At 51.8% G+C, this 19,820-nt stretch overlaps 7 protein-coding genes across 7 annotated transcripts; 3 read left to right on the plus strand and 4 right to left on the minus strand.

The window, feature by feature from the left end:
• Nucleotides 1-122: 122 nt before the first annotated feature.
• Nucleotides 123-618, minus strand: BDR25DRAFT_360447 (uncharacterized protein; the record flags this gene model as incomplete). Its single annotated transcript, XM_033696254.1, has 3 exons — nt 123-242; nt 315-402; nt 473-618. The coding sequence occupies 3 exons, from the start codon at nt 616-618 to the stop codon at nt 123-125; spliced, it is 354 nt and encodes a 117-aa protein (XP_033542338.1).
• A 1,090-nt stretch (nt 619-1,708) lies between these two features.
• Nucleotides 1,709-5,176, minus strand: BDR25DRAFT_378648 (uncharacterized protein). The gene has a single exon (XM_033697561.1). The coding sequence runs from the start codon at nt 4,694-4,696 to the stop codon at nt 1,949-1,951; it is 2,748 nt and encodes a 915-aa protein (XP_033542339.1). The 5' UTR covers nt 4,697-5,176; the 3' UTR covers nt 1,709-1,948.
• Nucleotides 5,177-5,875: 699 nt separating this feature from the next.
• On the plus strand, nt 5,876-8,272 carry BDR25DRAFT_239367 (serine/threonine protein kinase-like protein; the record flags this gene model as incomplete). The annotated part of the gene is made up of 2 exons (XM_033685676.1): nt 5,876-7,882; nt 7,934-8,272. 2 exons carry the CDS (start codon nt 5,876-5,878, stop codon nt 8,270-8,272), a joined length of 2,346 nt encoding a protein of 781 aa, XP_033542340.1.
• Nucleotides 8,273-10,398: 2,126 nt separating this feature from the next.
• On the minus strand, nt 10,399-12,683 carry BDR25DRAFT_84450 (uncharacterized protein). The gene is made up of 2 exons (XM_033699138.1): nt 12,328-12,683; nt 10,399-12,230 (listed from the first exon to the last, which is right to left on the minus strand). The coding sequence occupies exons 1-2, from the start codon at nt 12,575-12,577 to the stop codon at nt 10,741-10,743; spliced, it is 1,740 nt and encodes a 579-aa protein (XP_033542341.1). The 5' UTR covers nt 12,578-12,683; the 3' UTR covers nt 10,399-10,740.
• Nucleotides 12,684-12,937: 254 nt separating this feature from the next.
• Nucleotides 12,938-14,398, plus strand: BDR25DRAFT_239448 (cytosine deaminase protein-like protein; the record flags this gene model as incomplete). Its single annotated transcript, XM_033685681.1, has 2 exons — nt 12,938-14,138; nt 14,202-14,398. 2 exons carry the CDS (start codon nt 12,938-12,940, stop codon nt 14,396-14,398), a joined length of 1,398 nt encoding a protein of 465 aa, XP_033542342.1.
• Nucleotides 14,399-14,723: 325 nt separating this feature from the next.
• Nucleotides 14,724-17,139, plus strand: BDR25DRAFT_84446 (uncharacterized protein). The gene is made up of 2 exons (XM_033699137.1): nt 14,724-16,363; nt 16,423-17,139. The coding sequence occupies exons 1-2, from the start codon at nt 15,048-15,050 to the stop codon at nt 17,090-17,092; spliced, it is 1,986 nt and encodes a 661-aa protein (XP_033542343.1). The 5' UTR covers nt 14,724-15,047; the 3' UTR covers nt 17,093-17,139.
• A 470-nt stretch (nt 17,140-17,609) lies between these two features.
• BDR25DRAFT_270099 (siderophore biosynthesis protein-like protein) lies at nt 17,610-19,766 on the minus strand. Its single transcript, XM_033687192.1, has 2 exons — nt 18,167-19,766; nt 17,610-18,065 (listed from the first exon to the last, which is right to left on the minus strand). Exons 1-2 carry the CDS (start codon nt 19,636-19,638, stop codon nt 17,948-17,950), a joined length of 1,590 nt encoding a protein of 529 aa, XP_033542344.1. The 5' UTR covers nt 19,639-19,766; the 3' UTR covers nt 17,610-17,947.
• Between the last annotated feature and the right edge of the window lie 54 nt (nt 19,767-19,820).

Consider the following 19,820-nt stretch of genomic DNA (forward strand, 5'->3'; position numbering starts at 1 on the left):
TAGGAAACAGTTGTGGCTATAATGATCCTAAGAAAGTGGGGTAGAAGCCTTTGAATGCTGGGTTTGGGAGGACTTTTACGTGTTAGTGAGCTGAATGTGTCAAAAGCCACGGTAGGCTTGGATTAGTGGTGGATACCGGAGACAATTTTGATTATTATTGTGTTGAAGGAATCAGTGACCTCTTTTTTTGTTGACCTAGTGAATGAGGTCGTTGCATAAGGCATAGTTGGAAAGTTCAGCAACTTAATGTGTAAGAATCATAGGAACGTTTCTAAACCCAATTTTCTTGTTGCCAGTTTCTAAAATTCTTCGACGTGTGGCTTGTTTCGTTTCGGCTTCAAACTTGATAGGTCCGTGATTCTTCCATATATATCCACGATTTCCCATCTCGCTTTCCACGGCCTAGAGAACCGGGCGTAGTGTTAAAACAAGAGCCTTTCTTCTTGGACCTATAAAACCGTTTTAAAATTACAGCAATCCCCTCGGAGCCTTACCTTTCAATGTGGTATTCTGGGAAGCTAGCATAAGTGAATGCACATAAACCACGACAAAAACTTGACTTAATATTATTTTCTGCGCCAAAAACCATGAAAAATACCCAACGACCTCCAGCGCCATATCCCCCCTGGGAGCAACCCAATGGTCTAAGACAGACATGCACTGTCGACGATTCTTTCGACTTTACTCGGAATTTATGAAGAATTTCTCCCTTTTTCCTCTCCGAAACGGACTAGTTTTGGGGGCTAGATTATGCTCAACTACGCTACGAGGGATGTAGAACTTGTAGACTTGTAAAACATCTCTTAGATTGTGGTGCAAATCCGAATCTCAGTCCGAATGCCGTTGCTGCGGTAGAGATATTTGGGGGAGACCAGTTTGTTTCGAACTCGGGGTCTATTCTTGCGTGGGTAGTGAGAGGAGGGAATAGAGAGGTTCTTGAGTTGCTAGTGGAATGAGGTGGGGTGTTGAGAAATGCAAATCCTGTTCATTGTGCGGTAGACGCTGTGGATGAGAGGATGTTAGTGAGAGTCCTGGAGATAGGGGGGGACATGGAAGAATCAGATAGTATTACAATTTGGGGGAACCACTGATCAAGACAATTAGGGAGAACAAGGTGGGTATAGTGAAGGTTTTGCTTGCAAATGGAGCGAGTGTGTATAGGAGGGGAGTGATGGGTTAAGTACGGTGGAGATAGTGAAGAAGGAATGTATCGACGACAATATCGGGGAGAGTATTATTGAGGCATGAGTGAGAGAGGAGTGAGATATATGTGATGGGCTCCGATTCTGCATAAGATATCCTCTAGTTTTTATGAACAAATAGTGATGGACAACAGCTAATGCTTGGTATAAAGCGTCTCTTCTGTAATGCTAAACTTTCTTTACTAATTTTCAAGATTAAGACAGAATGCTTAGATACCACAACTGTATTGTGTAGCTCATGCTTCAATATTCCGCTGTGCCCCTGATCTGATCACGTGCCTTCAACATTCGCTCTCCCGAGTCTTTAGGTTCGAAGATCAAAGATAAAGTGGGTAGGGTGGTAACTCTATTTGTATTTAGCGGAACGGTCCAATTCCGCTCCCATTCCTCACTCCCTCTATTGAGGCATCGACTAGGCGCTTTAACCAATATTTCCAGAGAGATTACCCTATCAAGCCATGGCCTGTTTCGAACTCATGAAAGCGATATGAAAAAAAAATACACTGCTCGGTTATAAACTATGCTACTGTTCAATGCCTCGCGGCGACTAGCCTCATTTATACAAGCCTCTTACCATTCCTACACTCACCCCAGCAGTGCTAAAGCTAACCATTTTCAATACAACACTCTCCTCTACTCCAAAGGGGTGAAGTCGAATCCAATGGCGTTCCTATGGACAAAAGCAACATTTACTATTAAACATCCAATTTACACGACTACTCCACGCTATTCCAATGTCGGGACAGTCAATTACCCACCATATGCCTCTCGAATCTGCCCAAGCGCGGTGGTGTTTCATCCATAGTATCCAACTGCTGTTCGTCCCTTGCATACCGCATTCCAGCGGCAGCTAGCTCTTCTCTCATCATCTGTTCTTCGGCATCTCCAGAGTTCTCTTGGTTCTGTTGCTGAGGGGTGATCCTGCGACGTGACGTTCCTGCGCGGTGCATGGAAGGTCGATGACTCCCGGTTGCGATAAACTGCTCGGGTGCGACAGAAGGCCGATCACCATGACGAGGGGCGTATGTCTGGGGGGCTGTTTGACGTTCATGATAAGGGAGAGACCCGGCAATGGAACGTGGTGGATTGCGACGCTCGGGATCGGGCTCTGCTCGTTGTCTGTAGCTGGAGTTCCGGGGTGGGATCATTGCCGCATACGCTGGGCCTTGTCCTTGCAAGCCTTGCCTGCGGCCTTCGGGTGGAGAGCTTGGGCTTGATGAATAAGGTTGTCCGCTGCGAGCATATTCGCGCGGGGATCGCGTTATGTTGCTCTGCTGTTGAGGCAACTGCATCTGACGATTTGAAAGATCTCGAGGACTGGCATGTGGCATGCTGAATCGAATAGGAATTGGAGATGAAGGAATTTGGCCACCCCGAATACTAGCCACTTGAGAGTGTTGGAACTGCTGGGTTTGACCCTGACTGACCCTATCGTGTTGACCTGGGAATGTGCGAGCAACGGGCTGGGCTTCGTTGGTGGAAGTGCCAACAGGGACATTTTCGCTTGACCTATGGCCAGCTCTGCTCCCTGGTGCGCCTCTACGCTGCGATTGCGATGTTGGAGTACGAGTAGACGAAAGTTCAGAGTAACGAGTATGGGGTGGCCGCAAGTCAGGGTCGCGGCGGCCAGTCGAGGTACGGTAATGGGCACTGTTGCCAGACCCCTGCCGAATACCACTTGATCCTGAAACTCTTCTATACTCGGGTAGGGGGTCGTCGAAATCCGTAATTTCGTGTTGAAAAGCGGACGGAACTCGTGAACTGGGCTGAGAAGGAGCCGTATACATTTCAGATGAGATACGAGATAGATAGGAAGCCGCACGTTGCTCTAGAAGATCCAAAGGAGAGGAAAGATCTCTCTGCGCGGCACTTGAAGCATCTTGATCATCACCAACAAAGTCATTGGGTGAAACAAGACCTGTAGATGGCCTTGGAGTGCTCTGGGCGCTATGCATGCGAGTATAAGGGCTCGCTGGGAGTGGCGAAACACCATGATGACCGACCATTGCAGGGAGATTGGGCGACGAAAAGCTCGATACTCTGGTTGGCCGTGGGCGAAGGTGGCCATCGTTCGCTGATCGGACCTGAGAGGGTCGAATGGAGAAATACGCTCCTCGACTAAGGTGCCTTGAAGGGGCCGCTCCATCGTATTGCGCCTGTGGGAGTTCAGAGCCTTGTTGGTGATTACCACTGGATTGTCGAGATGCAGGAAGCTCATAGTAAGAGTATGGTTGACTAGAGTTTGTAGAAGCTTCACTGACCCCCTGAGACGCGTGACGGCTGATATCAACATTTGAAGGTATGTGATTGTGCTCTGTTTGGCTTGTTCTCGTTCTTCCAAAGAGCTCCCGGTAGCGGCCTTGAATAGATTCAGATATAGTGTGCGCCCTACTTCGCAGCCTCTCATCCAGAGAGGGACGGCGTTTTCCTGTATCATGCTCCTCGGCATTCTCTGAGGCCTCCGCCTCTGTGCGACCGTGAACCTCAGCGGTTGGTGCAGTCCAGAAATCCTCATCTGCTGATGACTGTGCAGTACGTCCTAGACTCCGCATCCGTGCTGGCTGAGAGGGGTCGCTTTGAGAAGACATTGTTCGAACTCGGCGCGGAGACCGTACGGGACGTGACCGGGGTTCTGTATGCGGCATGATCTGGGACTCTTTGAACACGTAACGTTCAGGAGAAAGGAAGTATCCGTGCAAGTACAGGGTGGGTAATTTTTGGGGCTGGCTGCTATCTCGTTCCCCGTTTCCCTTCCCGGTCTCCCCCGCCTGAGGCGAGCTTATGGCGTGTGCTTGGTTTAAAGGAGATGGCGCATGTGTGCTTCGCTGGAGGACAGAGTCGACTCGACCTCTCCCAAGAGCAACGCTAGACCTGGCTGCACCATGTTGACTCGCCTCCGCAGCCCCATCAATGGAGGACTGCTCCCTTGTATGAGCGGCTGATTCGGCGAGGTCTTCAGACGTGTTCGTTCGTGCCCGACCAAAGCCCGAAAATCCAAACTGATGCTTTGGTGGCGAAGAAGGTGCATCATCTTCAGTATTCTCTCTGGAGCTTAGCCGTGGTGGAGGCAGTTGAGATTGTCTAGCTGGTATGGTATCTTGAGTAGCAGGTCGAAAGGGGAGCTGCATGTTACGAGCCGGAGTAGGTGTGACTTCTTCTGGTGCACTGCTATCTGGCACAGGAGTTCCTGAATTGTCCGCATTTGCCTCAGGTGCTTGGGGGAGGCTGTCATCAGAGTCCGAATCAGTAGAGGAATGGACAGCTTCATGCGGCCTCAGGATTGGGATATTTCCGAGACCTGTGAGTGCATCGTCACGGGAGTGCTCGGGACCAGGTCGGAGTCTGGGACCAATGCTAAGGGGGGGATAAGGCCGTGGACCCCTTATCGGGAGGCCTGCCGAAGGGAGAGCTGCTTGCCTCCGCGCCATACGGCGGCGTGTCTCTTCGACATCCACAGGCGTCAAGGTTATCTCCGAGGGCCTCAAGCGTAACATGCTGGTGATGGACCCGCTAGGAGTAGAGACGGCCAAGCTTCAATAACTGAAAGAGAATTGTAACCAAAAGGTGGGGGGTAAACACGAAATGACTTGACCAGAGAAAAGGGCAATCAATGATGAGAGGAAATAGTGATGGCCAACATCTTCCTACCTATGATTCGCATCGTTGCTGCCGTGAGCCAGCTCGTCTATGGACGGCACGCGGGTTGAGTTTCACTGGTAGGAGATTGACCAGCACTGCTCACCTACCCAGACATCGCCTCTATGGGATTCGCGACTGCCCTAGGCAGGCCTTGTGTTGGCAGCGCAGGGTGATGTGCTGATGAAGTAGTGCCTGCGTCCATGGTGCGGTCGTCGAGCTGGGTATATCTTGATGGCAGTATCGCAGGATTCAGACGTTTGTACTGTCGGGGGCAGGCACGACCAGGAGGGCATCCAATAATAGGAATGGGAAGAGGGCCAAGGGCAACGGGGAACATGGTGCAATGCACGTAGCCATGCTGGGCATATTGATTGCGCGTAACCTGGCACAAGTTTCAAGGCGGCGGCGATGGGCACGTCCTGCACCGCCAGTAGTACAAGCCAGGAAAAAACCCATGTGCGATGCGGATAGAGAAGCAGCTGGTCGTCGCTGTCGTGCGGGCTGGGGCGCGCGGGTTGCTCTTCCAAGTTCTCACGATGCGGCCATGGTGGTGTTGGCCCGCTTGATCGGAGTCGTCAGCGCTGCCGAGCCCTTCTCATCTCCGCCAACAAGCCTCACCCGTGGACCCCAGGCCGACCCTCATTTGTCTTGCGACAGCATCCCGCCCTCTGTCTTTGGCCTCGGGGCCCTCCCACGCCATTGCAGCCGCTTGCCATTCACTCGAACCGCCACTTTGTCTTGCCGAGACGTCGTCGGCCGTCTTGTCTGCCATGATGAATGGCGACCTGAGCCTCTCGCAGTCCTTCGGCGGGCTGCGCATTGCAAACCCAGACGAAGACGCCAGCTCCCCCTCGCCGTCTCCGCGCACTGCAGACAACCAGACTGCCGCTGCCCGTCCAGCGTCATCGTCGAGTACCGCCACCGAGAGGCAGAGACCCCCGGCGGCCGCGTCCCACCTGCTGCCCGAGCTGCAATCCTCCCCCGGAGCATCGCTGGGTTTCAATGCAGATGCATTCACTACCAACTCGTCCTCGATGCCCGCCGGCCATGTCTCCCCGCTCCCCCCAGAGCAGCCCTTATACACCCCCCAGCTCGTCCACCGGCAGTCCCTCCCTCTCGCCCAGCAAGCCCAGCAGCAGGCGGGCTATCAGCAATATGCGTTAGGCACCATGGGCCAACCTCGGAATGGCTTACCCGTTCAGACTCGGCCCATGTCTAGCATATATAACCATCCCAATCTATCCTCGAATTCCGCAACGACGCAGTCGAACCCTGGCACATACAGGTACAATGATGACGTTACGGTGGCAGACATTCGGAGATCTGCCAGCTCACGTGTTGCACCGAGCGGCATGCATGGCAGCATACCCGCCAGAGAATCCAGCAGGAGTGACAGAGGGTATCGGCAGCCGTCACAGATAACCGTCGGAAACGGACCAGCTCCCCCTCGGAGAAGCTCTCGTCGTCTTCCCGTAGACGGAACTAACAGCAGCAGTGCACCAGCCACAAGCCAATTGTCTGGCTCTCCATACGGCGTCGAAGGCGGTCCCCTACCGAGCAGCGAAGACTGGAAAGAAAGGGGAGCGGCGGTCGGGACAAGACAGGAGGTTGATCAAAATGGCCGACCGGTCACAAGAGTGGTGAAAAAGGGAGTGAAGGACTTCAATTTCGGCAGAACATTGGGCGAAGGCTCCTACAGTACCGTCCTGGCCGCTACGGATCGACAGACGCTCCGGGAATACGCCATCAAAGTACTCGACAAACGCCACATTATCAAGGAGAAGAAGGTCAAATATGTGAATATTGAGAAGGACACACTGAACCGCTTGACGGAACATCCAGGCATCGTTCGACTGTATTATACCTTTCAGGATGAGCGTTCGCTCTACTTCGTCCTCGATCTAGCCGCTGGTGGAGAATTGCTTGGATTTTTGAAGAAGATGACAACATTCGATGTCGAGTGCACACGGTTCTATGGCGCTCAGATACTGGATGCAATCGACTATATGCATTCAAGAGGGGTAATACATCGTGATCTGAAACCGGAGAACGTGCTATTGGATGATCAAATGCATGTCAAGATTACGGATTTTGGTACAGCAAAGATTTTGGAAAGTCTAAAGCCGAATGGAATTGGCTCGATATCTGGTGATCCTTTGGACGGGGTCGAATCAGACCGAGCACAATCTTTTGTCGGGACAGCTGAGTATGTCTCGCCAGAATTACTGACGGACAAGAATGCTTGCAAGGCGAGTGATTTGTGGGCATTCGGTTGCATTATTTACCAGCTTCTCGCTGGACGACCTCCATTCAAAGCCGCAAACGAATATCAAACATTTCAGAAGATCGTAGGATTGGAGTATACTTTCCCAGATGGCTTCCCTCCAGTTGCAAAAGACCTGGTTGAGAGGTTGCTTGTCTTGGATCCACTGAAGAGATTACCCATGGAGCATATTAAGAGCCACGAATTCTTCGATGGAATACAATGGGGAAAAGGCTTGTGGAGAACAAAGGCTCCGCGTCTGAAGAGCTATGTTCCACCTGCTCATGAACCCATCCGACTAAATGGTAATAGCGGCCCGGCTGGCACGACAAGTATTCATCTCGGTAACATCGTAACAGGCCCAACAACTCCTGGCACATCCGCTATCACTCAGCTACGGCCGACACCACGACTTGTCACCGAGCTGCCACCTCCAAGTCAGTTAGACATTGACTGGTCTCCAGTGTTGACCAAGAGGAACGAGCGAATATTGATGCTTAATCAAATGTTTGTCACACAACATCCTCCAGGTCATCCCCTTGGAGGAAAAGATGAGGCTGCGGTGGAAACACCTAAGAAGTTCTCACGGTTTTTCGGCGGCAACACTGTAAAGAAGCGGCAACGACTGGTTATGGTCACCTCAAGCGCTCGAATCTTGATGTGTGCTTCGGGGACGAACGACAAGAAGCTCAAAGAGGAGCTGTCGCTACTCGCTCCGGGCTGTACGTGGACAAGCTTTCATGATTCGAAAGGCTTAACGTGCTGGTGTGTTGAAACAGTAGGCAAAATCATTCGCAACCCTATATTTTATAGACTCACCATGTTACAGAAAGACAAGCAGTTCGTTTTTGAAGACCCCAGTAACACGACCAGAGATCCAGAAGGTAGCAAATACTCGACCCAAGAATGGCTCGACAACATCGAAAAAGCAAGGGACTGGGGCCTTTCCCAGAGTATGGCAAATTCCTACTCGGAGGATTCGACACTAAACGATCTCAACTCGACTCTTTCAAGCCCTGCCAGTACGTTAGGAGGAGATTCTGCCCTCGACGGGGTCAACATCCCAACTGCACGCCATCTTCGAAAAGAGCATGAAGAGACCAATTCCCTCAAGGGCAGGAAGCGGTTCAGCAAACGCCATTCCAAAAATGGTCTCGCGAATTTTTGAAGAAGCACTTCTGCTAACTTGCCTGTTCAGCCTCGGCTACAGCCGCTTCCAAAGCATCCAGTCGAGCATTCAAACCTAGACCGCTGTCTAAAATCATCTCATTTGGATGAGACATCAAATCCCCTATTTCGTCTATCCGTTGGAGCTCGTTCCTCTCTCCTCCGCCTCCTGTTCTTCTTCTAACTTCTTGTCCGTTACCAAACTGTTCCTCATGTTACTTTAGCATATTCTACCACGATCATCAACTCATCCAGCGATCGGCGTTCCAGGCGCATTGACCTTCCTCCTTCGGCCTGTTGAAATTTAATCTATCCTTTTTTCGGAACCCCTATCGTCTACCTGCAACCTTTTCATTTGTTAATGGGACTCACACGCACCCGGGCTATGAGTCTAGCTAGATGGATTCCCCCATTTCTGGCTGGCTCACATTACAATATTGCATTCACCATTTTTTCGGCTGGCTGGGATGATGCTTTCTCTGCTGCAGACTTCTGAATCGGCTGCACAGTCTATCAGACCAGGGATCGCGGTCGGTCCGGAAGGCCATTGACGGGTAGCTTGGACTGGCTGACTGGCTTGGATTAGTATGAGAGAGACAGAGAAAGTGCTTACTACTCGCTCTTTTTTTCTTTGTGTTGCGTACAGAACTGTACACGGTCTAGGATGCGAGTGTGGGAATCTTTGCTGTCTCCTTCTTGTACTTATTTGGGAAAGAGGTCGTCAAGACAGGCCTGGAGTTTAATTTTCTTATTGCGCGCGAGATTGGGTTTGGTTTTGCTAGGTAGCTAATTTAGTGCGTGAGGTGGTATGGGGTGAGGTAGGCTGAGAGTCGAGAGAAGCTGGCTGACTTGGCTCGGCTGATGATATGGCTACAGCCTGGGTGGGGTGAGTAGGGTTCAGATGAGTGAGAATTGAATGCGTGGCGCAATGTTGTTCAATTGCGTTGTGTCTGGTCCTCGTTTATGAAGTGCATGCCTTAGTGCTCGCTTTTCCTGGTTTCCTTGTGTTCACTAGTCTGAGAGCTTCAACACCCTTGAATGTGACGAAATCAAGTCTAAATCTCGCATACATAGAGATATGAGGTCGCACATTCCACATCAAGCGTGTTTGAAGAAAATGCAATCATTCATATATTCCATCCACCTCTTAGAATTGGATATTTGCTCTACGACACCAGCCATACCATACCAAGAAAATACCAGATCAAACGCCATGTTGGCTTGGTTCTGTTTTCGTATATACGCCTATCTTTGAATACCTGTCTAACGCCGTACGAATGAAACTCGAGAAAGCAGTCGCCATAAACGCTCCGTCTAACGCCATGGGCTTGACACACTAACTAGTTGGTGAATGAAAGCTGAATCAAAGAGAAAAGTACGCGAAGAACAAGTTTAAACCCCTTCCCCAGAGCTTGACACCACCCAGCAAACTGAATCACACCTACACCATTTTCCCCACTACCACTCGCCCGTTCTATCAGACCACGAGTCGCTACATTCAGATGGGTATGGAAATGAGCATGCCCCCTCCAGACGATCAAGCTTTGTCGTTCCTTTAAGGGAGTTGCGATTTGCGCATTTGTCGCCAGGACGTTCGAAATTCGCGCAGGGTCGAGCCCCTACGGAATGCTTTGCATTATTTCCTGCGGCCGCATTTACGTTGCGTCTACAAGCTGCTCTCTTGTTGCCAAACCAAGTGCGAACCCGTTTGGCATCAAGGTTAGCTTCGTTTGCAATTGCTTCACGTCTAAGACGTGTTGGATACGGAGTTTTGGCGAAATGTGATTCTAGGATTTGTCTCTGCTCTGCGGGAAGGCGAAGCCTCATATTGCGGGGTGGACATTGGGGTTGTACATGCGTATTTGGTTCTGCTTTGGCTGTCCAGTCCCTGGCTCCTTCAGACGCAAACTGGGAAGGCAGAGTGTCGCATGGTAACTTATTTGAGAGGCATGCTGTTCGTCGAGGTGGAGTTTTCAACAGGGATTCGAGATTATCATGTCGCTGGCATGCAGATGGTGCAGGTGTGAGGGGCCCGATCGGCTCAATGATATGTGGAATGGATGGTGTTGGCTGTGAGAAAGCTAGAGAAATAGCTGGGGAAGGATACGATTGGGCAGAAGAAATTGGAATGTTCGGGGACTGATACGCGGAATCCAAAATGAATATTAGGCCTTGTGTCAGTAGCTGAGATATCGGCATAAGAGGTGCGAAAATAGGCCACGAAGAGGGGTCCGAGGCCACGGGTGGAGGATGACTTTGTAAGGCAGGTTCTGCAAAGCCGAAAGAGGCATCTCTTAAAGACGAAAACGGGAGAGGAGGCGAGGGAGGAGGAGTAGGTAATTGATCATTAGTCGGGAGTAGTTCGGAAGCTGGCTGGGGTGGGACGTTTAGGTGGATTTCCGCCTCGGTGCGGGAGGCCCGGCTGGTAAGCCTAGACCAAAGCAAGTTCATTATTAGCAAAAGGACATTCTAATGACCTTTGATGTTCTGTCGAGCCAACCATAGTGCCACGCTCTCCCTCGCCACCTCGCTTCCCCAGACGCCTTCCTCCCCACCTCGTCTCCATTCTTCACCCGACGCATCTTCTCCACCACCACGGCCCCCCTCTCCCATGACGACTTCCAGGTCTCGCTTCTGCGATGAGAGCCAGCGCTTGATGAAAGTGACGGGATCCTTGGACATGCTAGTGAAGAATGCATGCTTAGCTTTTGAGTGGCCTATTGCTTGGATCAGGAGGGCGATCTGCTCATCTATCTCGTTAATCTGCTGTAAAGTTTTGATGTTGTCCGTGGAGCGAGCGAGACTGGCTGTCATATCGCGGAGCGGGTCTCCGAGCGCAACTTGGACGTCGTAAATTGTCGGCTGCGAGGGGAGTTTGCCAGATTCAGGAGGTGGTGAGATGTAATCCTTGTCTACGCGGATTGTGTACGAGAGCTGAATTGGGGGCAGCGTAGTTAGGTGCGGCTTTAACAGTTGCGGGAGCATGGGAAAGAAAAATGTGTCGGAGTTGAAGATGGCCTTGAGCTTGGCATCGCAGACAAACTTGCGCTCATCCTCGTCCTGCTGCAGGTGATTGCACTTGCAGTACTCCCAGATGCCCATAATGACGCCTGCACGGTCTTCCTCGTCCGTGTCGAGCAGTTCAGCCAAGGGCTTGCTGAGCCTGAGTCGCTCCGGGTGCTGGTGGCGCTGGAGGTTGATGGTGATGTTGATGTTCTCGTCGCCCTTGCGCTCGAACTCGAGCTGGCTGAAGTTGGTCTCTTTCGTGTTGGCTGCGCCCTCTGGCCGCTTCCATTCGATCTGTGTGAAATTATCTGGCTGGAGACTCTTGGCGCGGTCGAAGTCGATGGTCATGGACGAGAAAAATTGCGAGAACATCTTGGGCTTGGTGGCAGGGGTCTTCTGCGCAGATTCAGCACCATCCTCTTCCATGGCATCGGGGTCCTTGTCTTCGGTGTCAGCGGCGGCGGCGGCGTCATCACCATCATCATCATCATCATCGTCGTCGTCGTCGTTGTCAAGGCCTAGGTCAGCGTCTTCGTCCAGCAGGCGGCCTTGAATCTTCACGCGGTATGTGGCATTCGTCTCGCTCTCGAAATCAAAGACTTCGGCGTCCATGCCGCTGCTCTGCCACGGCTGGTTCTCGGCCGTGTTGGATATCCAGATGCGCATGGTGCTGTAGCGGCGAGCGTCGGTCTGGAAAGAGGTGTCCTGGATTTCGAGCCGCTTGCGCATCATAGTAGCGTCGAGTGTGCGCTCAACCTGGCGCAGCTGGCGGTAGCGGGCCACGCCGTCGCCGATGCATACCTCCTCGATGCCGTCAGGCATGTTCTTGTCTGTCGGGCGGGTTGACTGGCGGCGCTGCTTGTCACGGCGCGCATTTTCGGCAGCGGCCTGCTGGGCGGGCAGGTGCTGGACATACTGCTGCGGGGCCTGGTGGTGGCTCGCAATCATGGGGCCTGGTTTGCGGAACATATGCTCCAAGTCAGCTCTCCGAATCATGGTTGTGGGCGCGCAACTTGGGGCGGTGGGGAGACAGAGCAAGAGCAATCGTACCGGGACCATGTCGAGTAGGCGTCGCATGGTGCGCTTGGGCGGGAAGCGGGTAGTTCCGCGGGTGCGGTTGCATCTTGGGCAGGCGCGAAGCTTTCTCGGTCTGCCGCGACGATGGGGGGAGCAACTTCACGATGCACGCACTGTCGGGGGATGGAGGTGAGGTTGGGCGTGCGGAGGTGCTTTTTCTAAGAGACGCGTTCACGACACAGAAGCACAGGGCTGGACAAAGCGGCGATTCGCCCCTTTTCATACCCCACCTTTCGGCTGCATCCGCGAGCTGCAACACCTTCACGCGACTGCACGCCTTCCAAGCGCGGTGGTATCATCAGGCACAGGCGTCTGAGTATAAGAGCGCTGCGGAGTCCTGGCCGGCGTCTGCGTGAAGCTTCGCACGCCTTCCATTCATCCTCCTCGGCTACACACGACTGCCCGCCATCACATAAGTAACCCCCCCCAGTGCTGCATGCACTTGAGCGAGACTCCTCATCTACTCCTCCATTGCATCTTGTATCTTTCCAACCTCAATTCTTGCTTCTTGCTCATTATTCATCTACAAAGCATCATGGCTCCCCCATTTTCTCCTGATCCAGACATGGCTATGGACCGAGAGATGGCCAAGTTACACCTGGCAAATGACCTGGCCGAAAAGACCAGGGTGTATGCTAAATCGCGCGCTCCGCCGCCTCGATACTCCGACGTGTACCCGTCTGGTCCTCTGAACAAGATCGCTGGCGTTCGTCTCCCCAATAAGCCCTCATCAACCCTTTGGGACATTTCGATCGAAGATGGCCGGATATCAGCTGTTGACCCCCACGACTTTGAGTGCTCCCGCCGCCACCCACTGCCAGGCGTCCTGGATGGCTCAAACAGACTGCTCTCGCCGTCCCTATGTCACGCCCACATCCATCTAGATAAATGCTTCCTGCTTCAGGATCCAAAGTTCTGTGATCTGCAGATCGAGAAGGGAGACTTCCAAGAAGCAATGGACATGACAAGTAAAGCGAAAGCCAGATTTGAGGAAGACGATCTTTTGAGAAGAGGCCGCCAGCTCATTGAAGAGAGCATCCATTATGGCGTGACTGTCATGAGGGCGTTTGTAGAGGTGGATGGCAGTGTCCGATTCAAGTGTCTTGACGCTGGCCTGAAACTGAAAAAAGAGTTTGAGGACCGCTGCGAGATCCAGATCTGTGCTTTTGCCCAATTGCCGTTGTTCTCCGGGCATGATGGAGGAGAGGAAGTCAGGAGGCTGATGACTGAAGCCACGCATCGGGAAGGTGTAGATGTTGTAGGGAGCGCGCCGTACGTGGAGCTGGACGAGGTCAAAATGAAAATGAATGTGCGCTGGATTTCCATGATGGCCTTATTCAATGAGAAACCCCTTGATCTGCACCTAGATTACTTTCTCGAGGAAAACAAACAGCCACTCGTCTGGGCCGCGTTAGACATCATTAAGGGCAGAAACTGGGTCGAGAAAGGAGGCAAACAGATCACCTTGGGTCATTGCACTCGCTTAACACGGTTCAAAGAAGAGGATTGGCAGCGTTTGAAACAAGACATCGGTAACCTTCCCGTTGCATTTGTCGGGTTGCCGACCTCAGATCTCTTCATGATGCGGACTCCAGAGAGTTTACGCGGGACGCTTCCGGTGGTCGAGATGATAGAGAAGTACGGGTTTAACGCTGCTATTGCAGTGAACAACGTTGGAAACGCGTTTACGCCTCAGGGTACCTGCGATCCGCTGAGCATTGCGAGTCTGGGGGTGGGGCTTTACCAGGCGGGGACGAAGAAGGTTGCAGAAATATTATATGCAAGTTCCCTCATGAGCCTGTAAGACGGCTGTCTAGTGTATCTGACTAACACTTTGATGCAGGAAGCCGTCTCATCGCGAGCAAAGACCGCCATTAACTGTGAGTCAACATCTCTCGCACTGGCTACTGGAGAACCAGCCGACTTTGTCTTGTTTGATAGGATGGATACGGGATGGCGGTGTAAGAAGAGCATTGCAGAAGTGGTGTATGATGCAGGCACGGCTCGACAAACGATCCGGCGTGGCCGAGTGACAGCATTCTGATCCAAGGATACGAACCATGACCCTTGCGTGTTCAGGGTGCTTTCCTGATTCAGTGGGACGAGCTGCATACCCACTTGGTGGTTTTTGTTCACTTGCACTTCACACAGTCGAAAACGAGCACAGGAGATTGCCGCCATCATCATCACCATGAGCGCACCGGCATGCCCTGAACCATGCAGGTGCTCTGCGTGTAGCCCTGGAGGTGTGAAACTAGCGCGAGTGCCCGTGGCCGCTGTTTTGGTTCGTCACAAACCACGTGAGTAAACTTTCACTTCACACCGCCAAGACCTCGTTATAAACCAAGTGTCGTCGCACAACACCTTTCTCCTCCACGACACTACCTGCACTAGAAGGCGGTGCAGATCACACACCATGGAAGACCTCACCAACGTTTCGAAATCTTGTGATGATTCAGCTTCCCCCTGGCACCACACTAATTCGAGATCACATAAGGAATTCGACGTCACCAGTAGTATCCATAGCCCCGACGATGCCAGTAATACGGAGGTTTCCACGCCAGATGATATGGCCCTTTTTAGAATGCCGCTGAATGGTCAGAACCAGAGCCCTGATCCGTACGGCAAATGGTTCAATTTCCTGAAAAAAATCAAAGTATGTGCGTTGCTATCAGCGTTAACTGAGTTCTAATATGTTAAAGGCCTGCTTTGGCAAAAATTCTGAAGAGTCTGGAACATGTTATGACACTCTTAATGAGTTTAGACTCGGCAAGATCACAAAGAGGGACGTCTACTTTGCTATCGTGGATCAATTGGGCGATGACAAGGACCTCAACGAAGAATTTTCAATCCTCCTATTCGAGGATGCAGGCCAAGGCCCTGAAAACTTTCAAGCGCAGCGCTGTGCGTCTTCATCACATCAATATAGAGTCTCCCCAGAGTCCTTGCAACCAGACCACGAGCCTCAGTTGCCCACACTTTCTACGCTAGAACAGTGTAATGCCGTTCAGTCAACCCAATCTGGGCTGGATGCAACGCTATCACAGATCTCCAACCCAACCCCCCTCAATCAAACTCTGTACACTGGCGTTGGCAATGGCCCAAAGAGCTATGGGTCATATCACCAGCCAACACACCCCCAGAATGCAGAAAGCAATCTCTATTCTTCACCCATAGCCCCTTCAATTGCCAACTCTTCCCCTCCTGCTCAGCTGTCAGCCCAGTTCCGAAACTGGAACCTATATTCCTTGCCGGTTTTGGGTACTCAAGTACCTTCCCTCCAATCTGACTATAGCTTCGCCCATGCGCCACGGATTGGTTCCGGGATCGGCAATGGCTCTCAACCACAGAGCTCCTCCCTCGGCGATGCTTGGAGCCACGACGATCCTGAGAATGTCTTTGCTCGTAGTCGGCTTGACGATAATCTTGCTGGCAGCCATCATGTTTGTACTCCAGCTTTATCCAGCCTAGAGTTGACCCTACAGGCAGTGTCTCCCCAAGAGAGGCCTACAAATCTCGGTCATTCCGTTCTCAGAACACCTATTAGTGTTCTCCAGGGTCGAACCGTTTGTGAGCTGTCTCCGCCGAGCAAGTATATACAGAATGAGTCTCGTATCTTCGATGATACCGTTGGGGAACATGCAGGTGAGAAAGCGATTGGTGTTTTCCAGGGTCCAACGTCTTACGAGCTGCCTTCACCGACCAAACATATGCCAAAAGAAGCTCTCATCTTTAGCGATACCAATGAAGAGCATGTAGATGAAGAGAGTGGCGTTACAATTCCGCTCCATTCGACTCGACATGCGTCTTCATCTTCCCTGTTCATTGCTTCGTCTTCGAGCCGCCGACCAAGCCGTACACCTTCCAGCGGTTCTTTCGTTCATATTATCTGCAACAGAGGCTTCCCGACTCGACTTGCTGTAAAGAAGCACCACTGGGGCGCTAGGGTGAATGACATGTTGACGAAAACGGGATGTTGGCACAAGCACAATAGACCGGATATTGCATGGTTTGTTCCCGAGTTCCCGATTGGACTTTTTGTACAAGCACACTAATGACCAACTTTAGGGATGACCACCCAAGCTGCAAATTGCAACCGCGAGCCCGGGCACCTCCGAAAGCTAAGGAGCTGAAGCGCAAATCAGAGCCTGCGGTCCCGAAATTCAAAGCTTCAGCCCTTCCGACCATGATACTGAACGCTCAAAACACGCAGTCTGGGTTTCCAACCCTGGAGGAGCTCCCGAAGTTGGTCGCACAGACCGTCAGTGCTATGCCTACCCAGACTGGATTTGGCCGGCAAGAGGAGACAAGTGCTTATCGTAGTTTTGGATACCCAGATCGAGTGGTTGGAGTACGAAATCTTGATGCTTTGACAAAGGCACCTGGAGCGACATCGAGGATAGCGACTCCGAATCAGAGTTACTACGGTGAGGCGGTCTCTAGCTTGAATACTCAATTCACTGCTGTTGGTGGAAGTGGGACTCGATTTGATTTGTCGTGCATGTCACCTGTTGGTCAGCAAGACGACGTCCCAGCGGGTCAAGCCTGGACTCAATATCTTCGACCCCTTGCTTCCCTTCGACCTCTTACGCCCCAACCCGCCACTACTCAGGCTGTAGAAGAGAGTACTGCTAATCAGGCCACTGTCACCGCACAAGAGCTGCAAGGAGGGTTGCACAGCGAAGAGAGCGCTGGACCGGATCTTGCCGTTTCTACCAGCACTGGAACGAGTGCATAAATGTCTCAAGGGACGCCTTAAGAGTCTGCCGATCCGAATACACCTACCAAGAACAGCTGTCGTGGTGATAACAGGGCCATCTCAAAGCGGGAACTCACCATCCTGAGTTTGCCTTCGTCTCCCGGCCCAGAGGAGGAAGCAGAAGCGCGGCAAGGGTAGACAGTTCGCTACCATCGATGACTAATAACATGGTGGGTGGATATATGGAGAATGTACAGGAGATATCTAGCTCAAAAAGATCACTTCAAATCAATCCAAATCTAAATTCCCCATAACCATCCCGCGTTCAAGTGCTCAAGTGATCCTGCCTTAAGTTACCTTATAAAGAATATGCGATACCTAGATTCTAAGTCAGGGTAAAAGTCAACCTATGTTTAGGATCTGATCTAGTATTTACTACAATTCAGAACTGATTAGCGAGATATTAACAGCAAGGTATTTGAAGATCAGGGCAAATCAGGAAGGTCAAACAAAACAAGCGACAATCCGCAGCTCCACTGTTGCATGTAAGGTTGGAGGAAATATCCGATTATTGTTATAAAACAGTATGCACCCAACCCTGAGCAGTGGTATCTCCGGTCCATCCCAAGATCGTCATAAACTAAAAACAGCAGCCATATCCACCCAACCAGCCAACCTACGAATTCCACCTCCAAAAAAGGAAAAGAACCCCCCGTACATATACATCATGTTGTGATCAACGTGGAACATGACCAGAGCATAGTCTATATGTTAAACCTCTTGCTGAAATAAGGTAGAGCATCAACAGGTTGCAAATTTCCGCCCTGAACTATCGACATGTTCCGCGTTAGTTAGGCGACTGACAAGAGATGCAGTATTGTCGGCCAGCCATAGTTACAACGCCGGACCCTCCCAAGCATCCCGTTTAATCTTCATTAGATTAGACTGTTTATGCGGAAAGCTGATCTCTCTTTCTTTGTAGAAGCCTGCGTCCATGCAGTACTGCGCCAATCTATCAGTTATTTTCGTTAGCAGCTGGCAAAAATCTTCCGTCATATTATATAGATTCTGACAAAAATCTGGGGAAGGAGGTGACTGATTGTATGCACTTACTTGTCATTATCAACCCGTGGTTCCAGCATAACCGTCTCCGTCCTATTATCTGCCAACCAACAATAATGCACTATCGCACTCAACCACACCCTTACTCGATGCTCGCCCCGGAACTCTTGTTCCCCGACTAAGCAATGAAAACCTCGATCATAGTCCCCCACGTTGCTGAGGTACTTTCCGAGTTTGTCTTCTTTCACCCAGTACAGTTCGAAATAGCCGAAGGGTTTGCCGTCCCAGCAGCCGATTACGGGGAAGGAATGCCGAGACCGTAGCTGGGTTTTGAGAAAGGCTTCTTGGTGCGCTTGCGGTCCGCTCTCGCCCCAATAATATGATACTCGAGGGATGTTCATCCATTTGTGGAGATACTCTGAGTCGGAGAGGCCGAGGTTTAGGCCGGCAATGGTGGAGACTACGGAGTCGGAGGCTGAGAGCGGGGAGTTGCGATGGGGGGTTGGTGTTTGTGAGGATACAGGGCCACGGTGGCGGAGGGGTTTGGAGGATATGGAAGCTACACGGAAGGAGAGATATTGGCCGACGGAAGGAATAAAGCGGGTGTAGAAGATTTCGCCTTGACGGGGGGGTTTGGGGCGGATGGGGTGGCGGACGTGGTTCGAGATTATATATTGTGGGGGAGGTGGAGGATAGTAGGTCGGAAGGTGGCTGGTGGAATGGAAAGGGCCGGGGGCTGTGGGAGACCAGAGGCCCTGGGAGACTTGGTCTAGTTGGATGTCCTTCTGTGAACCGGGTCGCTCCCCGGAGGGTGAACCAGGGCGGGAGGCATACGGGGAGCCAGAAGGGAAGGGCGATTGGGACATGGGAGAGAGGGTGAAGAGGTAAATTCTGGGGTCGAGTAGCCAGAATGACCGCCGACTGACAAACATATTTGTCCAGCCTTCAGGAGACTTTTCGTCCTGAACTACGCCTACATTTGACTCTTCGCTGGCGACCAAACCCATCCGCTCGAGCTTGGGTAGTACAACCTTGCCCTTGAATATGCCCTCTCGATTTATGGCGATTCTCCACTCGCCTTCAGGCTTTCCGGAGTCGGGTGTGTTCTTCGAAGCCGGAGTGGTAAGCTGCAGGGTCGGCTCTGGTTGGTGGAAGTACCACCACAGGGTAGCCCAGAGCATCATCGCAATCTGCCTGGTGGGGGAGCTCGCCGGCTTGAAGTCACTGCTGCTCGGATTGGAAATCGAGGATATGTAGAGATGGTCATTGTGGAGGGTAGGCCGCTTGTACCGATGCACAACGTGCCGTCGAGGTATTCTGACCTCTTCAGACGCCGACGAGGTGTCTTCGTTGTCTGCGGGGTCAGGGTCTGCATGGTCTTCAGAGTTCAGGACGATTGTCCAGCCAGGTGGGAATGGGGAGTGGTGGTTTGTCAAGTCATTGCTCTTGAAGAATAGCCCGCCAAAGACAGGGGTGATTGTCAGATTCTGGCCGTTGGGAAGGTGCACAATGGTGGGAGCCATGCTTGCAACACGAAGAGAGAATGCGGAAGATGCGCGTCAAGGAACAGTAAATATAGGAATTAAAGGACGTGAAAAAGTCATGTTACATGGCGTGAGAGAAGGGAAGGGGGGATTGGACTCGTGTATGTACCTCTCAACAAGACGGCAGGTGAGAAAATCTGGAAGGCCATCCAGGAAGTGTT

Source organism: Lindgomyces ingoldianus (assembly GCF_010093535.1).
Source record: "Lindgomyces ingoldianus strain ATCC 200398 unplaced genomic scaffold BDR25scaffold_38, whole genome shotgun sequence".
NCBI classification, from domain to species: Eukaryota; Fungi; Ascomycota; class Dothideomycetes; order Pleosporales; family Lindgomycetaceae; genus Lindgomyces; species Lindgomyces ingoldianus.

Coding starts and splice junctions, on each gene's coding strand:
- BDR25DRAFT_270099 (XM_033687192.1), bottom strand. CDS start 19,638: ATGGCTCCCACCATTGTGCACCTTCCCAACGGCCAGAATCTGACAATC. Junction 18,066..18,166: donor CCACGGGTTGATAATGACAA/GTAAGTGCATAC, acceptor AATAACTGATAG/ATTGGCGCAGTACTGCATGG.
- BDR25DRAFT_84450 (XM_033699138.1), bottom strand. CDS start 12,577: ATGAAAAGGGGCGAATCGCCGCTTTGTCCAGCCCTGTGCTTCTGTGTC. Junction 12,231..12,327: donor GCCTACTCGACATGGTCCCG/GTACGATTGCTC, acceptor TCCGCAAACCAG/GCCCCATGATTGCGAGCCAC.
- BDR25DRAFT_378648 (XM_033697561.1), bottom strand. CDS start 4,696: ATGTTACGCTTGAGGCCCTCGGAGATAACCTTGACGCCTGTGGATGTC.
- BDR25DRAFT_84446 (XM_033699137.1), top strand. CDS start 15,048: ATGTTAAAGGCCTGCTTTGGCAAAAATTCTGAAGAGTCTGGAACATGT. Junction 16,364..16,422: donor AATAGACCGGATATTGCATG/GTTTGTTCCCGA, acceptor GACCAACTTTAG/GGATGACCACCCAAGCTGCA.